The 19510-nt window shown below is 37.8% G+C and overlaps 1 protein-coding gene across 5 annotated transcripts in view; it reads left to right on the top strand.

Annotated features, from left to right (window-relative positions):
• KDM4C (lysine demethylase 4C) overlaps positions 1-19510 on the top strand; it is a 360744-nt gene that overhangs the window by 204086 nt on the left and 137148 nt on the right. For 4 of the 5 annotated variants that reach the window (XM_074361598.1, XM_074361600.1, XM_074361599.1 and 1 more), the window contains 3 exons: positions 2569-2813; positions 4842-5155; positions 8306-8414. In XM_074361598.1, the coding sequence (XP_074217699.1) occupies positions 2569-2813; positions 4842-5155; positions 8306-8414 (668 nt within the window). Of the gene's footprint in view, positions 1-1884; positions 2067-2568; positions 2814-4841; positions 5156-8305; positions 8415-19510 lie in introns of those variants that run through there. The other variant, XM_045520894.2, reaches the window with a different exon arrangement.

Raw genomic sequence — 19510 nt, 5'->3', positions numbered from 1 at the left:
CGAATGTATTTAAAGTAATCTTAGGGGTGCTCTCTTCTCCTTATTTTTGTCAACTTCGGTAACTTGATTTCCAACTTTTTCGTTTTGCTACTGCCTTGGATTTTTAATAGTTTTCTTCATTTGTCAAACACCTGGGATATTACTTTTCTCATTGGGATGCCTATATTTTACTGCATTATACACACTGGGTTTTATTCTTTCACGAGATACAAAGCGGAGCATGTGGTGTTTCTGTACCATGGTTGTCTCTGTGTACTTAATCTACATTGCATTTCTGTGGCCACTGCCATTTCAGAAGCCTTTTGGCCTGACATGGTCATCTTGCTGCATTAAATAAGATGTGTGTTAACATTGCTCAGGTCCTCAGGCAACGTTTTTAGGCACTTATGTTTTCCAGGTTTATGTTACATTTTTACTCTCCAATATTACTCATTGTTTTTCTTTCAGATTGTTAAAGTAATATTTGTGCATTGGAGAAAATTTGTAAAATAAAGAAAAGAATAATGAAGGAATCTCAAATCACTCATAACCTCACAATCCAGAGATAACCAGTGTTAACATTCTGTATATATCCTTTACATATATATTTTTAATTTATTATATAATATTATGTACCTTTCCAAAATTGGGGCCATGCTCTATAAATAATTTGGCCAGTTCTTTGTTTTTTTTCATGTAATGGAATGATTTGCTACAACATAATTTTTAATGGCTGTTTAATCTCCTGTATTTGGACCTGTAGCTTGTTTTAGTTTTTTGCTGCTAATCAAATAATACTGTAATTTTAAATCTTTGCCCACACTTTTGATGCTTGTTTTCTGGCTCTCTCTCTCTCTTTTTTTCCCCCTGACAATTTATTTTCTGCTATTTTAGAATGCTGGTGAGTGGAGGAACCTTAAGATCATGGAGTCAGACTTAGGCATTTTATAAGAGTTATACCTGAGGCACAGAATTAGTTCGTATTAATTAAAGCTCAGATGTTCTTATTTCACCCTATAGTTGACAGCAGTGGTTTTCAAACTGCTAGTTTTCAAATCAATATAATAGGTCAGGAACAACATTTTAAAATTAGGAAGCAAAATAGAATAGAACGTATCGTAGTCCTTCCCCCGAGGTAAGGGTAACTATTAACTCATGACATGTGTGTGCATGTGTGTAATGTGTGTATTGTGCCATCATTTAAAGTGTATAACTTTAGGTTGAGAAACACTGAGTTAGAGCGTCATTGCCTTTTGTAAATGTGTTAATCCACATTACTAAAAAAGTTTGCATGGGAGGAGGTGGTAGTCAATCTTGAGTTCAGCAGTCAGTAGAACATCTTGAGAATTGTTTTTTAGTGGACAGAAAACACAATACTCTAATTAGGTGTATGACCCAGTCTCCTAGTTACTAACCAAAGTGTGGTCCTTTTGGGTTGACAGTGAACATAGATTTGTGACACTGAACAGATTTGAAGTGCCTTTCAGCAGATTAAAATTATCAGTGGTCTTTACTCACCCTGTTAGAAAGCCTAGTGTTTTAAGGGACTTGTTTATTATGCTCAACTTTGTGGCTTGATTAGTGAGTTTACTGATCTCCCTTAAGTAATATACTCTAACTAGGGAAATCTAACAAAGGTACTGATTCATTGAAATCTCAAGATGTCGTCCATCTTATTTTACGTGTACTATGCTATTCGTGATGTAGAGATTTTTTTCATACAGGCCAATGCGTATGTTCTCAACAGAAGTGATGATGATACCAGTACTGTTACTCCCAGCAGCAGCCAAAGCTGATTTACATACGTTATCACTGGCTACTCCCTTTGTCTTACAGTGACTTCCTACAGCATTTTCGTGTGTGTGTGTGTGTGTGTGTGTGTGTGTGTGTGTGTGTGTGTGTGTGTGTGTTTATGTATGTACTCTGAAATATGTGTTATTTTGTTTGAGTTCTGATCCTTCCTAAATGAAAGTGTTAGAAATGTGTCATATACAAAAGGCATCTGTAACAAAGCTATCAAGTGACTTGCTAGAAAACACTAGAAGAGGAAAAATGGTGTCATTTCTGAAAATAAATAATTCGTTGAAGTAAGATATTAAATACATACAGCTGGCCTTCCTCTCGTAATTCCTTTAGCTAATGATGATTTGGCATCAAATCTTAATGATTTTCATGCATATTTCAGAATTATATGAAATTCTGAGAAATGTAGTCATTAGTTTACCTTGGAATGTAAATAATTACTCAAATTTTAACAACAGCTTTATTTGATTTTATCCCCATGTCATCTTTCTCACTTTTTAATTTTTGGCTACCTTTTAATATTGTTATATAATTTTAACAATGATTTTTTCCAATAATGTTTAATAATCAATTATTTAGAGTTATTTTAATTTTAATTTTTTGTAAATTATTATTAAGACTTAAGATTTCAATTGCAAATTTGATCTATTAATCATGAAGATTATCTTTGCATAATGATTAAAAACCCATCACTTTTTATCTTCTCTAACTGAAAATAACATTTGTATGTATGTTTTATCATGTCCATTGCAAACATGTTCTGACTACAGCTTCTCTTGTTAATAGCTTCCAGTGTACTAGCTCTCACTCTAAGAAGCTTAAGAATGAGGAGGACGAGGAAGTGTCAGCTGCAGCTGCAGTTGATGGGGCAGAGGGCCCCACTCCTGACCCAGACCCAGATGACCTCAAGGACACGGAAAAGCCAGAAGAAGCAGTGAAACTAGGGAACACAGAAGTACCTTCAGAAAAAGAGGCCTCTGCTAGCAAGATGCAGTTGGATCACTGTTTATCAGATAACAGCAGACTCTCAGGTGAGAAAGTAGCTGATTATGTTTCACATAATAGTAGTAAGTGGTTGTTGATCTGCCTGAAATCTATGTTTACTGTAGAGGACAGATATCTGACTTTTCTACATGGGTTAACCAATAAGCTATCAAAAGTTATGGGGCAACTCAATGAGGAGGCCAAGGGATTGTTATAAAAGTTAAGAGCACCACTGCTGTGAGTAATGGAATTGTGAGACAAACAGCCATCAGTGCCTATTTCGTTTAATAAAAAAGAAGATTCTAAAAGGAAAATTTTTATTTGGTGCAACTCTGTTTACAATATACATTTTTGGAAAGCTTCTCTTGAATTCACACAGAATAGAGAAAACCAATTATAGGTAATTCTTTGCAGATTCTTAGCTTTCGACTTAATTTTAAGAAGAAAATAAAGATTAAAGTTTTACAGAAGAACAACAAAACCAGAGTCCTGTGAAATGGTATATAAATTCCCCTGGCTGTTTCTCTGCACTAAACCCATCATCTGTAAATCTCAACTGCTTTGCTTCCCCCCCTTTTATAACCTGTTTCTCTGAAACTGTTTTAATGCTTTGCCTCTTTAATATTCGTTGGAGATTTTGTCCCTTTGCTAATCGAGCTTGTTGGTAATTCCCGTCTTTCTCTCATTCGCCTTATCTATTGTGTCCTTCACTTGTGAGACTGTCTCAGATCTGGCCACCCCCCTGCCTCCTTGTTCAAGGCACATTAGCTCTTGTCTAGACTTTTGCAGAAACTGCTTCCTTCCTGTTTTGCCAGCATCCACTCTAGTCACCCCTGCAGTCAGTTCATGGGGCAGTCGTAGTGATCCCTTTAAAAGATGTAGCTTAGGTGTTGTCCCTACCATATTCTTGCTCCTATTCTGCTTAGAATAAAAGACGGTACTGATGATAGTCCTGATTAATCAGATCATCAGCTGCTTCTCCATTCTTATTACTTTTTGCTCTTGAAGTATCTGTTTATAGAGTTTAAATCATAGACTTTTTTTTTTCCTGTGAGTTTATACTTAGTTGGAAAGCTAGAGAAACAAACATATATGCTAGGTACCACTATAGATATGGCCTAGGGTGTCCCTGGAATATAAGGAAAGCCTCAAAATAGACAGGAGGCTGGCCTGGCAAGGTTTCTTGCAGTAGGTGATGTCTGAGTTGACTTGTGATGATTGCCCGGAAGATGGAAATTAAAGAAGGTGGGGAAGGGAATAACAAGCAGTGCAGAGAACACAGCTATGCAATACATACAAATATTTCTTTATAGTTTCTCACCATAGTGTTTTTTTTAATCACACTGGGTTGAATTTAATTAACTACAAATTACTGGGTGGTTTAGGCCAAGGGCATCCAGTTTTATTCATTCTGTTGCTACATGGTTTCTTACATTTTGACCTTTAGGTTTTGAGACATGGCAGAGCATTTAATAGAAGACTTGGTTAGGTGCCTCCTATGTGATAGGTGCAGTGATATGTGTGTGTGTGTGTGTGTGTGTGTGTGTGTGTGTGTGTGTGTGTGTGTGTAGGGAGGGGGAAGGGTGCACAGAGAAGGCTGTAGACGAGAAGTGCTTGTGCTTTTCCTTTCACAAGCTGTCAGTGTGTGACGCAGGATTAGTGTGGGGTGGAATTTTTATTGGACTTGCCCAGCTCTCCATGTGTTCTTGAGATGCATCCTCTGAGCTGAAATGTTTGATCAGTAGCTTGTATTGGAATTAAATTCTTATTTTTAGAAAGATTTTAAATTGCTATTGTTTTGGGTAATTATTGTTACTGCCCTGGCTTTTGACACTGGTCTGCAGTGGAACCTCTTTTTAATCCCTTATTTTGTCAGTAAGTATATTATTTTGCCAGACTCCAAGGTCTCGCCTTAACAACTATGAAGGCTGCATGGTACTTTGGTGACCTCTCCCACTCAGGTCTTTAGTGGAAATTTAGAGGGGAAGCTGGATGAAATTTAGTTGAGAGTAGTTTAACAATTCTCAGGAGTAACATAGTATAAGATTCTGTAACAGTCTTATTTTATTCCTCAGGAAACATCTGCCTAAGCACATCTATAACAGAAGAAATCAAAGCTAAGAATGATGAAACCTGTGCAAGTATTCCACTTTCAAATCCTGGTGAGGCTGACAATTCCATATCTAGTGACCATGTGACATCTGAGGAATCAGACCCACCCAAGCTTCCATGGCCAAAGTCACCTGAGTCATGCTCCTCAGTGGCAGAGAGTAACGGTGTTTTGACAGAGGGAGAAGAGAGTGATGTGGAGAGCCGCGGGAGTGGCCTCGAACCTGGGGAAGTCCCAGGGGTCCCCAGTGGAGAGAGAAATGGCTTCAAAGTCCCCAATGTATGTGGCAATGTCAGTTTTTACCATACTTATTGTGTTGTCAGGGCACTTTTCTGAAAACATCATGCTGTGCAACAAAATCTTGCTTTAGGGTGGAAATAACATTTAATATTTATGGGTCTTTGTAATATTTCCTTTGATGACCAGAAGGTAAACCTTCTGGGATCTCTGGCTCACATGGTGATAATTCAGAGAGCATGGAACTTTTGGCCACATGTCAGAGCTTAATTTTCTTTCTTTTTAAATTTTTCTGAAATTAAACTCTTTATTTTGAGATAATTATAGATTTATATGCAGTGATAAGAAATAGTATGGTATCTTATGCACCCAGTTCCCCCGAATAGTACCTTCTTAGAAAACTGTAGTAGGATATCACAGTGATAGTGACATGGATACACTCAAGATACAGAATGGCTCTGTCGCCTGCAACATTAGCCCGGCTGGAAACAATTCACTTGCAGGGCTCTGACCTCCTTCTGCCAACGCTTAATACCTCTGGGTCCCAGGCTTCCCACAGCCTCTATTTTAACATTAGGAATCACCTGGTCATGCTTTCCCCTCTTTCCTCATGGGCTCCGAACCTAAGACCAGACCAACCCTTTTGGTCCTGCTGACTGCCAGAAGCAGACCTTTTGCCTCTTGGAAAACTCAAGATCCCTCTTGATTTCCAACCTCCCCATTCTAACTCTGCATAGGGCCTCCTTGTTTCTTGTGTATTCCTGTATGATGTTAATATCATAAGCTTTCAGCGCAAACTGTCACTGTGACTGTAAGATTGTGAGTGGAGCAGCCAAGGTACAGTTGTGTGCTGTGATTGTCAGAATTTGGTGACCTCTCTAGACCTGTCCAACTTGATAAAGGGGTTCAAGTGGATGAGTAGGGGGAGCCGCAAATGTCAGAGCTGATAAATTGTGCTGGCCACTGAACAGACCTGCTTCTGGGTTGCTGCGGCTCATTTGAGCTCACCACAAGCCTTTCTCATCTTTCAGTAGCAAGGGAGAATAAATAAGGACATCTGCTTGCAAAACTCTCTTTATAGGTACTTTTAAGATAATGATTTTATTTTAAAATAATGATTTCCTAAGTTCACCCAATAATATTTATCATTTTGTATGCATGATTATACATCCTACTGAACCATAAAATAATTCTCGAAAAACATGAGAAATAGAAAAATATGATCTGGTTTATTTGAAAAAGTGGCTAACAGAAATTTGAAAATAGTATTCACATACCAGTAAATAAAATTTGCAACTTAATTTCACACAGGGATTAATTTGTCGCTGGACAGATACAAGGATTCTGAAATGGTGAATAAGTCGAATGTCTGTTTGTATTTGGTCATATTCTTTAAGCTAGAGTGGAACTTGAAAGTAACTTTTCTGTTTCCTTGCTTTCAGTGGAGGCAGTTCAGTTCTCAGTGCCTTTAATAAACCCTCATCTTTATCATTTCACTGAATAAAGCCTGACACGTAGGAAAGCGAGTGCTGCTATTGAGGGCTGAGGGACTTGGTTTGCCCTCCTCAAAAACAGCTGTGTGATGTTCTTTTCTCACACCATGGCGTCAGACAATCCTTCTAAGCAGTACAGACCCATGTCATTTTTGCGTAGTTTGGCCGGTGTTTCTTAGTATTAAGCGTAATGCTATGTATATGCTGGTAGCAGTCAGCTTTAGTCAACCTTCTCAAGAAACAGTGTTATTTTTTAAACAGTGTCTGTCTATTTGTCTGTCTATAACTGGGCTCCATACTTTCTCTGGAATATGTTCACACTTTACGGGCTGTTCCTGCTGTCCAAAATACTCCTTCCCTTGATGGCTAAATGTATTGTTCCCTCACTGCACTCAAGACTCCCCTCAAATGTCTTCTTGTCAGGAAGGCCTTCTCTGACCCTGTATAACATAACACCTTAGTATCTCTTTCTGTTCTTGGTCTGGCTTGAATTTTTCTGTGTTGCATACTTGCTTAGTAGAACCTGATAAATATTTACTTTTCACTTGTTTATTGTCTGTGCCCTTCCCCCTCTGTAATGCAATCCTTGAAAGCAGGGACTGGTATAATTTTTTTTCTGCTATATCTCACTCTTAGAACAGTGTGCACAGAGCATGGGCTTAATGAGTATTTCTTATTGTTGACTAAGTTATAATTTCCCACATTAATTTTTTAGCTATTGTAAACCTCAGGTAAATCTCGTCCGGTATTATTACTTTGTGATCCAAGCTTTGATTAGAATGTTCTCACACATTTTCTAATAATCCTGTTTTGATGTCAGCTGTCAGCATAATTGCTCTTTTTCTGGACACTGGTTCTTAAGCTTACAGGGACATTTCTGAGACTCCTTTCCTTTGCAGTGAGCTGCTGATACAAACTCATCAGTTTCAAGCTGTTTCTCTAACCTCCCCACCCCCACCCTGCCCCACCCTCTCGCCCCCTCTGTGCCTTTTTCCTTGGATTGCATGAGCAAGAAAGCTTGTAAGTAGTTTACGTCTGGAAGATGTCATGATGCATATGACTTTTTCCTCTACATTTGAAAAGAAAATGTAGTTTGGACAGCTCAGACAAAAGATTCTACGTAAAATTTAAGTGGTTTCAGGATGACAGTAATGTACCAATTAAAAAAAATAACATCTTTTGATTTTCTGTTTGTTCCTCAGAGAATTGGTGATTCATTTTTGAAAGGAAGGAAGAGTACAGGCTTACTTTGTCAGATTGATTTCTGTGTGAGGACAGGAAGGAAAAGCACCTGCCACTTGTTCACATGTTACCAAATGCCATGGTCCTGTATTGTTATGAATATATAATCCTAAATTTAAATTAGTTTTGAAGAGCATTTACTAACTGCTGAGTTTATTGTAGGTTTGATCAGCAGTGCAGAGAGTTTTAAAATGAAGTGGAAGGGTAGTTAGTTGACTCTTCTGTCCATAAAATTACTAATAGAATGGCTTTCTACTTCTTTTGACTTTAAGATTTAAATTTCTCTTATGTTAAAAAAAATTTAAATTTCTGTAACAAAGGGCTAATTACCAAGGAGGTAAATAAGTACAGGAGTTCTTCATAATTAAATTGTTGTAAATAATTGTAACCATAGTTTTTTGCTTAAAACAAATCTTTAACGGTGAGTGTTTCTCCCCCGTTTTTGTTCCATAACCAGAGAATAGAGGGAGAAACCAAAACTGCTAAAAGTTGGCGCCATCCACTAAGTAAGCCTCCCGCAAGATCCCCAATGACTCTGGTGAAGCAGCAGGCAACGAGTGATGAAGGTAAGCTTGTGATGTTTTTTTCAGTATTTATTCTTTATATATTGTGTAGTATTCAGTGCTTATTTTGTCTATTTGTTGTAACAAACTCCGTGTTAGAGAGGAAATCTGACCAGGTGGCAAATGTATACCATAAGGAGGTCGTAAGTAAGGCACAAGTTATTTGGAATTTAGATTTTAGGGATAAATACTTGCTTCACATAATCTAGCCGTGTACCGGGAAAAGTCTTCCTGCTTTATATGATATATTAGTCATTCTTGACATTTGCCTTGTGATATTCCAGAAGAGGCTGATAATCACTTCTCTAAAGGTATCAGATCATGGAATTAACATGCTGTAGGTTTCTTTGCATTTCCTTTATTTTTAACTTGAATCCTTTAAATTTATAAACACTATCTGAAGAAGAAACTTCGTGCAGTAACTTCTATATCCTGTTACACCTGCTGTGCCATGAGACATCCTTTCTCATTGATGAGATTTTACTGATGTGGCTTGGCGTGAAGTAGTTTTATTTACTACCAGTTACTATTCCTAGATGTGACATTTATCTATTTGTTTTATCTAGTTGCCCCTTTTACCTCTCTTACCTCTTGATTTTGTTGCCTTCAATGAAAAATCAAGCCACTGACTGGCTATTTCTTCCTTGCAAGTGTCTCATATCATCGTAAGGGCCTATATTTTTCCCCATCTCTTAAAGGATCAGTTCAAGTAGATTTTCTGTAAAAATCCCTTCGAGATACTCTCTTTTACTGGTGGAAATTTATTAATTAAGGTCATGTGTCTGTGAGGATGCTGTCAAGGGAATAACATGAGTCTTGAGTTCAGGCTTCAATTTAGTTTAAATACAATTTATCGAAGTACACATCTTCAGTAGATATTTTTCCTTTTATTCACTGTCTTCTTTTATGCCCCATGTTTAGTTGGAAAAAAAGATGGTCAGATGAAGGGATCAGATGATGAGGGTAGCAGTTCCTGTAACACCAGTCCAAGGTAGACTTCTGCCTTGAGTCATACAAGTAATGAAACATATTTGTCTTTATTTCTATGTATTATCATGTTCAGTTCTGCTTTCTCCAGCTTTATCATACCCAGCACAAACCGTTTTCCCCTTAGTGCCAAGACAAAGGACAGTTCTGTATAAAGCAATTACTACTTAATATACATTCATTATGAATTTTCATTACCCTTCCCCATCACAGCCTATAATCAGCATAGCTTCTCGGAAGGGGATGGGCTGTGCTAACACATGAGGAAAACTGCCTTCTCCTGTGTCTTTATCTTCCCAGGAAGTTTATTTTTCCACGACAGTCATCATAAATTCGCCTAGAGTTTCTCCATGGAGAGCAGTTCTGATTTTGATTGGTCTAACTTGCAAAATTTCTAAATGAATTGGTTTAATGAAGTCTCTTGAGGGTTTGAGGTTAAATATCTTGCTGAAACACTGGTGACTGTAGCTTTCACAGCAGTCTCGCTCTCTATCTTAATATGTTAAGGACTCCTGGGGTTCTCTGGGGATTTTAGAGAATTGAGAAGAAAAATCAGAGAATTACAGTAATGGCTAAAGATTTTTGCAGGCTTCCAAACTGAGAATGGAGAATATTCCGGTTTCTGGAGCAAATTATTTATGTATTGAGCACTTGAACATTACTACCTCAGTCTCTGCCTCTGTGTCCTGTACAACTGAAAGTGGGTGGTCATCATCATTGTTAGGTAGTGACGAAGAACAGGATGTGTGCTCACTGGGAGCACACAGCCCCAAATCTAGCCTCTTTGGGGAATTTCCTACCCTAACTATTGGGGTCCTTCTGTGCTGCTCATGCAGCAGACAGTGTGTATGCTAGGCAGGAGCATGACCAGATGGGAGCGTCTGAGAAACTGCATCTCTAAACAGCAGTGTTTCCTATTGGTGAATGAGCATTTCTCTGTGGAAGCTCCCTAAAAGAAAAACAGCAAAGGGGAAAGATAATGATCCAGAACTGCTGGGAGCTTATGTGCAGCCGGGAGATAAGAGTCACCTCTAAGCCACTCTTCTCAAAGGACACTGCAGTGGCTCTTTGATACTCAAATGAACTGAAACTGCAGAGATCGTTCTAATTAGTGGCAGATTCAGTAATTACAGGATCAGCAAGGATTTCCTGACTCTCAGCCTGTTTTTTCCTAGAAGATTTTCTATACTTAGCAGGAAAACATGAGGTTCTATATGATGGTGGGGCAGAGGGGGATATGTAAGAAAAGAATTATGTTGTAGAATATAGCATTTTAATACAAAAACTAGTATCTAATTCATTCCTTTTTGGGGGTGAAAAATTATCTTAAATGTGTACCAGCTGTTTATTCTTTATAGTTTAAAAGTAATTACTAATCTGTCTCTGTAACTGTAACTGAAGTGTTTTTAGTTACCCCTTCCCTGAAACTGGGCAGCTGCACAAGGTGATCCTGAAACATAGATTAATATTCTATGCATTTTCCTGTTTTTTAAGCTAATAGTACAGTGTTGAATTGAAACAGACCTGAAAGAGAAGTGTCTCTAAACAGCAGAGTTCCCTATTGGTGAATGAGCATTTCTTGGTGGGTCGTTTCAGTTTTGGAACATTCTAGATACATACCCATTCTCCCCTTATGATATGTCACTATAATGGCATGTTCCTGTTCCCCGATTTCAGAGCTTTGTGGTTGAGTGTCTGCAGGGAACGAGGGTGTGTCTGCAGCAGAGGTGAGCCAGGCTAGCTCCGAGAACTGCATGCTTGCTTGGCCTCAGAAGGCACTGAGAGTCAGAGGTTGGACCCACCGCGGGTGGGGGCAGGCAGGAAGCTCAGAAATCTGCCACCGTAATTCTCTTTGGGTGGTGAAGATGCCTGCTCAAAGGGTCTCACACGTTTCCCTTAACACTGCAGCTTCGATACAGTGTAAGTGGCTTTAAGGTCGTTCATGATCCAGTACCAACTTCTCTCTGCAGCTTCATTTCCCTCAACTACGCAACATGAATCCTCCTCTCCATCCATTCAGACAAATTGCTGTTTTCTCCTGAAGACAGTGCGCTGCTTCATGCTTCCACTCACTTCCTTAAACTATTGCTTTACCTGTGATGCCCTTTTCTATCTTGGAACCATTCTCAACTACTTCTTACCACTTCCTCCTCCTGTCTCTTCTCCTCTAGTGTCCTATTACATCTATGCTACATATTCTATATGGTATATATCTATATTCACTCTAGTGTACCACTTGTCACCTTCCATTGTACTTCATTATTTGTCTCTGTGTCTGTCTTCCCGTTCTCAGTCCAAGGTCAGTCTGTGGTGTGACTCACGTGTGGATCCAAAAGCAGGAAAGTCCTGGTGATTACTAACCTGGAAATCAGCCATTAAAAATTACAGTCAAATACCTTAACATATCATGTGCTGTCCTGCTAAAAGGGAAACCAGTATTCTTTTTCAGGAAATATTCTCTGTATATTTCAGTATATAGAAGAACATGCTATTTTAACTAGCTGGAGATATGTCACCTAAGTCAGTTTTGTATCCTGACTGTGTTTAAATCCTTTTTAATCACTGTGCCAAATCCTAGAACTTACTCAGAGTTAAATATGACGCTGACATGTAGATGTGGCTGATACCTTGGAGACCTGAAGGCCCCCCAGAGTAATGATATTCCCATTGGGATAGTAGTTTAGCCAGCATCTCTGTATGTGTGTAGATGTGTGTATATGTGTTTGTATTTCCTTCCCAGTTTGAAGGCATTCAGATTCAAAAATGTTTTACTCATGCATGTTTCTTCTTCTGACTAGAGTTTTCATCACCAGCACCTTGTGCTGACACAAACTCAGAGCTTTTCTTGAACTGTCGTTAGGCTAAGAGACATTGTACACTGATGTCCATATTCTGAACTTGCATTTTATCCATCTCCCTGCCCTACCCTTCATGGTTCATTGTTTGGTCTTAGAAACTCTCCTCCACTTGTATGCATTTGTTTCCCATTTAAAAAAAATACTACATTTGTTTGCAATATAAATTTTCCGTCTTTTTCTACTATTGATTTACAGAATAGTCACTGCTTTTGTACTTACTGTGCACGTAACCCCGCTGGTGAAGTGATAAGGTTAATGTTGTTTCTAAAGCAGCTGTGAACGAAGGACAAGCCCTGCAGACATACCTCATGAATGTGGCAGTGGCTGACGCAGCGATTCTCTACTCAGTGGTCCCCACGCCTGTTGGTGATTTGAGTTGACATGCTAATGCTGTCTGGAGTTTTGCTGGAGACTTGGAAAGTTTATAAGAAAATATGCAAGGTTGTTATCTGGTGATTTTAATTTTCTTTTTTATGCTGATAACTTTTCAGATTTTTAAAATAATAAACACATTTCTTTTATATTTGGGCAAAATATTTTAAAGAGACAGAGTATCAATGTGATGGGCTAGATTACCAGATAATCCTCCAGTTACAAAAGAACCGAAAATAATTGATAATTAAAACAACTAGCCTTTATACATGCATGGAGGGGCAGAATCACATCAGGGGTCATGTTCTCCATGTCTACAGTCATGATCACCCAGCTCCAGTGCTCCGTTAGCTGCGTGGCTGTCCATACCTTGGTGCCCGTGCTTATAAAGTAGGGATTGCAGCAGCTCCTTCTTTGAGGGTTGAAAGACTATGTGTAAAGCACTCAGAACAGTATTTGGCAGATAATGAATGTTTACTGTCGTTGTTGTGATATGATTAGGAGGATTGGTCGAAGGATGGTAGCTAAGCTCTCAGGAAATGAGGGAAATCCAAAGGGAACTCAGAGCAAAGTGATGTTTAGGTGGGTAGGGGAGAGCTAATGCTGTGGCTTCTTGGGGGAAATATGCCAGGGCTAGAGAGAAGACTGGGAAGTCAGAGCTAAGGCCTCATAGGATCCCTCAGACACTTAAACCTAGACTCTTAAAAGGGGAAAAACTAAAAACCAAAACTGACCTTAGGCCCCAGCAGAGGACAAGAAGTCTTGCTGGCTGGGTCTAGGTTTGGGTGGAGAGAGGTGATAGGATCAGAAGAGAAAGTCACCCTAACAATTCTTAACCATTGAACTGCTGTCGCTATATGTTTCTTATTCCAATCTGAAATTTAAAGTAAAACTATGTCCTGACTGTTAATGCTTCCAGAGCATCTAGCAGAAGCAATTGCAAAATCTTTTGAACCTACCCTGACTAGGAGATTAGTTGACCGAAAGACAGTAGACGCTGCCTGGGGTCCTGGCTTTGTCCCTTACAAGTGTTTTGACTTCTCTCTGGCCTCAGTTTCCTCTTGTGTAAAATGTGTGTCTTGGCCTTGAATGATTAGGGTTCCTAACCTACAGGTTCATGAATGGATTTATGACATTTCAGATACCCTGAAATAACGTGATGATATGTTGAGCTCATCACCCTTGGACCAAATTTTTATTTGTAACTCTTCGACTATCATTTTAAACAGAAAGATTGGAAGATGCAGATACCCATCTGTACTATGTTTACCCAAGTGCAGAGGTGACCCCACCTACAAGTTTGAATATTGACAAGATTTAGATCAAAGCCCTGGTTGTGGCTCTGATTTTCTCTAATCTGAACTGTCCAGATAACTCTATACATCATCAGTTCAGCGAGCACAGTACTGTAATGAGCTGTTAAGCATCTCTTTGAAATTAGACAGCTTAGGCCCTGATCCTTATCTCTGTAATGTCTGCATGCCTTGAGGGATAGATTAAAAGTGTATTTCTGGCAATGTTACAGCAATTTATTTTTTGGACAGTCTGTCTATATTAATACTATAATTCATTTTGTAGTGGATTAAATATTTAAATATAGAGATGGAAGAGATGGAAATTGCTGCATTAATTAGAGATTATTCTAATGGTGTTCAACCATTATTTAACCCATCTAAGCTAGATTTTCAGTTATTTTGAGGAATAGAATGTCTATATTTAGGTATGTTTAAGTAGGGAAAATCTCAGAAATGCACATCTGACAAAATCTCATTACTTTTTTTTTCTGTTTAACACTCATTTTGTTAAAAATGTTTGTGATGCAGTTGAATGATAGGTTGATCCTAAATATGTTTTCCCAAGACTGATTTCACTTTATTAGAGATTTTTGTTTTGTTGTGGGATTGCCTGGTATTTCCTGGGTATTTCCTGAATTTTACCCTGTGTCATTCAGTCACTGTTAGTACTGTTGGTGCAAAAGCTGGCTTCTGGGCACTTTGCATCTCAAATAAAAGGACATTATTTAGAATTGGATGTTTCACTTTACCTTTGGTAAATAGGTGTTTTGCAAAATTATGTCCTCCTGCCCCTAGCATGCTGTAACTCCCCCCTTTCTAAGAATATTGGTATAGATTTGCCAATCTTCATTTTTTTCCCCCTAAGACTTTAGGTGGATATATTAATAAATGTAATAATGATGTCTTTTATTGATTTAGACTTTACAAATGTTATCTTAAGTATTCAGTTAAATAAAAATTTTGTTTTAAACACCAAAAAATTTCATTTGTTTGTTTTGCCAAATAGTAATGGGCACCTGGCTCTGTTTATGGTTGGCAGCCTGAAACCTGCCTTTTAGTCTCTCCTTGGCTGTTAAGGGCTGCACGGCCTTGGAGAACTAAGTCATGCAACCTTCTAAGGCTCATCATATGTTTACTAAGATGTTTGATGAAATGGTTGGATTAGTGATCCCAGAATTTCATTCACACTCTTAAGGTCTTAGATTCTGTGATAATGTAATAGGAGAGGATACTGTGTAGTCCTCTTGCTTCAAGCTAGCCTTTCACTGAAAAGCAAAATAGTGAAGCATAAGAACATCCCTTATCAACAGTGCTTCCCCTCTTGTAAAAAGTCCTTTTCTCTGCCAGTTTTCAAAAACAAATGCTGTTTTATGATTGTTGCATGTCGTGCTCCAAATGTTATTAATTTTTACACAATGATCTCTTGTTGCATCAATTCTTATTAGCTTGAGGTAATATTTATACTTTTATAATAAGCACAGTTGTATTTCTGTCCGTTTAAGCAATAAAACAGCAACTTCAGCTGATTACTAAGTAGATTGGTTTGAATGTTTGTTGATAGGTCACTGCCAATGTTTTCTTGCATTATGTGGACATAAAACATTAGATGTTGTTGGCACTCAGATTTAATGGATATTTTATCTAGCATTCAGCTGCATAATAATCGAGATTCTCAATTTAGCTTGCTTTCTCTGTTAGTGAATTCCATTGCAGCCCCAAAGGCATTGACTTTTTCTGCAATATGGGGAATAAAAATCAAAAACACCTTGCCCTTATTATGCTAGTGACTAGGTAAGGGATTGATTGAATTAGACAAAAATGCTAGCTTTTAAACTTATGCTTTATAGTTGCTTTCTGTACTTTTCAGAATCAGTCTTGAAACTTTTTTATACACTGGTTGGCATGAAGTCTTATGATCAAGGTGTCTGTGCTTGAAAGCATTGGGATTGTGAAATGATAGTCAAGACTTTGATTTATCTGAATTCAGGTGTGCTTTGTTACTCTTGAGGAACAGCTTTTGATACTGTAATCGTATGATTCATTCCATTCTTTAGAAAAATAAATTATTGCATTAGGCTGAAATGTGTCAATTGCTGATATTTGATTTTAGTATAACTTAATGTATTCCTTTACATTTCCTTAAACTTGCACACAACCCCCTCTCCCTAGAGACAGATGTCTTAACCCTATACGCCATTGAATTATCCTACATTTTCTAGTACATTCTCCGTATTTTTATTTCCATCCTTTGTTTGTGAAACTATGAATATCGAGAATAAGCATGCAGTTGGCAAAGCTTATGTAGATTTTAAAATTTAGTTTTATAATTACTTCATGATCTTCCACTTCTTTGTTTTTGTCTCTAACTGTTGAAAACTTGGTCCTGGGCTGGCAGTGTTCTTCAGGTTTACATCTGGGGACCATTGTCATGGATTTTAGGAAAGGACTTTTCACTGCTGGGAGGAGTATTAAGTAATATGTGTAAGACTCTCAGATAGTGAGTGGTTAGGAAGTGGCTCACTTCATTATCATTTAAATTCTGTACAGTGTTGTTTTCTTCTTTTTCTTTTTTCTGGTTCTTAGGTTCCCAGTTTTAGGGAAATGATTAAGTGACCTCTTTTTATATACATATCACATGGACCTCTAAGTTCTACGCTGATGTTCCATTGTGTTACTGTTCATGTTAGGGTATGGTTTTGTTACTGAAACATTTTCAAGATGGAAAAGTGTAGGGATTTTTGTTGTGCTAATAAAAAAGAGCAGAAACCAAAGAAGAAAAAGTTTGCTATGATATATGAACATGTTCCAATACTACTCAGATATTTCTCTAGTTGTTAAGGTCTTTTCTTGAGGAAACATACTTTATAACACCTTGAGGTGAGTAGAGTTAGCCAAGGATCTGGGGTAAGAATCTTCTTGGGAGAGAACAGTGAGTTCAGAGGCCCCAAGGAAGGCAGTTAGTGTGGCATGTTTGAGGACCAGCAGGAAGGACCGCTCATGGCTTTGGATGTGGAACAAGAGGGTGACATTTGCTGCCTTGTCCTCTTCTTACTTCTGTATATCCTCTTGAGTAGTCCATGCCCTTGCTTCTCTAGAAGTTGGCATTGTGGCTGCTCTGCATGAAGTTCTCTGTCTCCTTAACAACTGTTTTGTGTGATCTCCCATGTGATACCCCTGCTAGTTCTTGGGTCAAAATGTCTAAGGATGCTGCTGTCCTTTACATAGGTGACCAGAGTTGTCTTTCAGCTAAGAGAATTTTTTTTTTAAGCAGGTAAATTGCAACATGCTAGTTGTTCTTTGCTTTTAAATCTTGTTTCGGCCATTTTTAAACTTTTTAACATAGATGCTGTTAATGAAATAGTTTAAGAAACTTGAGGCTTCTCCCATGGGGAGTTTTGAACTCCTTAAAGGCAAGGAACTGTTTTTTATTTCTTATCTCCAGCATCTGTCATAGTGGGTTTCGTATGCTCTCGTTCCACCTATCTTTGATTTGATTCTCAGAATAAGCTCCTGTCGGTGCCATGTTGTCAGCTAGTTTTCCAAAGATACGCTTTTTTTTTTCTTTTAAGTTCTTTCATCCCCATCCCCACCATGATATGAGAATTGACTGTTCTGCTTTCTTCCTGTTGTATAAATTATTAGCAGTTGTTATTTATAATTCTTTAAGCTGGATGGTGTTATCATTTTTACTGATGAGGAAACTGAAGCTCAAAGACACGAATTCACTTGCCTAAGGCCATGAGACTGGTAATTGGTAAACAACAGGCTTTAAATCCTGCTTAATTTCTAAGTTTGTACTCTTTCTATGTTATATTAGCAGCCCCCAGTAATGGCCCTACTACTGATAAAAGAAGCTGAAGTGAGCACATATAAATGTCTGATAAGAACCAGCCATCTTTGTTGATGGAGTAGATAATTCACAGTATTCCTTGTTGTCCGTGTGTGTTGTAAGAATGTGTACATATGTGAAATATGAGCTAGTGTTCACTTGTTCTTTACTAATTTTTTTTTAATTGAAGTATAGTTGATTTACAGTATTGTGTTAGTTTCAGGTGTACACAAAGTGATTCATTTATACACGTATGTATAAATTATTTTTCAGATTCTTTCCCATTATAAGTTACTAAAAGATACTGAATTTAGTTCCCTGTGCTGTACAGTAGGTCCTTGTTGCTTATGTTTTATACATGATAGTGTATATCTGTTAATCACAAACTCGCAGTTTATTCCTCCCCTGAGCTAATGTTCTTTAAGAAATTTAAGTAACGTTGGTAATCCAGAGTTCTCCGTGAAATCCACATCCCCAGAGGTGCCATAAGTATTAGAGTATTTTTGTTCGGTAGTAGTTTTGAAGGAGTGTGCTTTGGAGTGTTTCAGTTATCTGAAGCAGTATATTGAATGAATTGGAATGTATCCTTTTGAATTATTTTTTGGCATCTCTGTTATTCTGAGGGTATGCATAGGGAATAAAACTGTGTCTACTCATTTAAGTGCTTTAGACCTAAAACAAAGGAATTCTCTGTTATCCATGATTACATTAGCATTTTACAAGCACTGTAATACAGAATTTAATTTTTCCTTAATGTTACCACTTCCCAGTAAAATTATACATAAGGACCTGTAATTTTTTTGCTCTTTTCTGCTTTTGAACATACCTTCACAAACCTTTGAAATTTAGCAATTCTTAAAAATCATTGAAATATGATTTACATGCAGATTATACAATAGTTTGTATGGGAACAATGAAGTTCCCAAGTTTGAATTTCTTTGCTTTTTTTGAGTACCTTGTTCCCGCCCTGGTTCCTCTCTCCTCACCCTCTTCCCCCTCAATTTCCTCCAGGATATTTGAAACCATATATAATGCCCCTCAGGACTGAGATTTTGCTCAAGTACCTGAAAGATAACAGATGCTTCCTAGTAGAGAGTATAGTGCTGTACCAGCCAAAACACATCACTGGAACACAACCCCAGCAGCAGGACCAGTGTGGTGGCGTGTGTGGGGAAACTGTACTGTAGTAGAGTCAGGAGCTTTCCTCGTTTGCTGGGTTCCCTCAGCAAGTCCTGGCAGCAGCCTTTCCTCAACGGCCAAGTGTTTTTCTATTGAGAACTCCTGTTACACTTACTGGGCAAAGTTTATTCAAGAAGACTATACTGAGGAGTGTATAAATCTGACATATGTCTGCTTTTAAACTAAGGTTTCCCTCAATTCATAGGACTTTTAATGTTGAAGACTGCATAGTTATAAAAACTTGAAAGCCTTCTTTCCTTTATTCCAGACATTTAAACATTTTTTTTTATAGAACTAACATTATTCTCTATATTCAGTTTTGTGTCCTGAGTTTTCACTTATTAACATTATATTCATATTCACTTAATGGTATATGTTTTATGATGTACGTATTCATGTTGTATTATATTTCATTAATATTCCTCAAAAGCATCCTTTCAATGCTGGCATAATAGGGTCATGCCATAAGTTATATATATATTTGTTAATTTTATTATTTATTTATTTATATGTTTTTTAAATGGGCACTTTGGTTTGAATACTTCTGTAAAAGACATTGATCTTTTTTTATTATAAATA

This window comes from Camelus bactrianus, chromosome 4 (genome assembly GCF_048773025.1).
Source record: "Camelus bactrianus isolate YW-2024 breed Bactrian camel chromosome 4, ASM4877302v1, whole genome shotgun sequence".
NCBI lineage: Eukaryota > Metazoa > Chordata > Mammalia > Artiodactyla > Camelidae > Camelus > Camelus bactrianus.
This window is presented reverse-complemented; position numbering and strand designations above follow the sequence as displayed.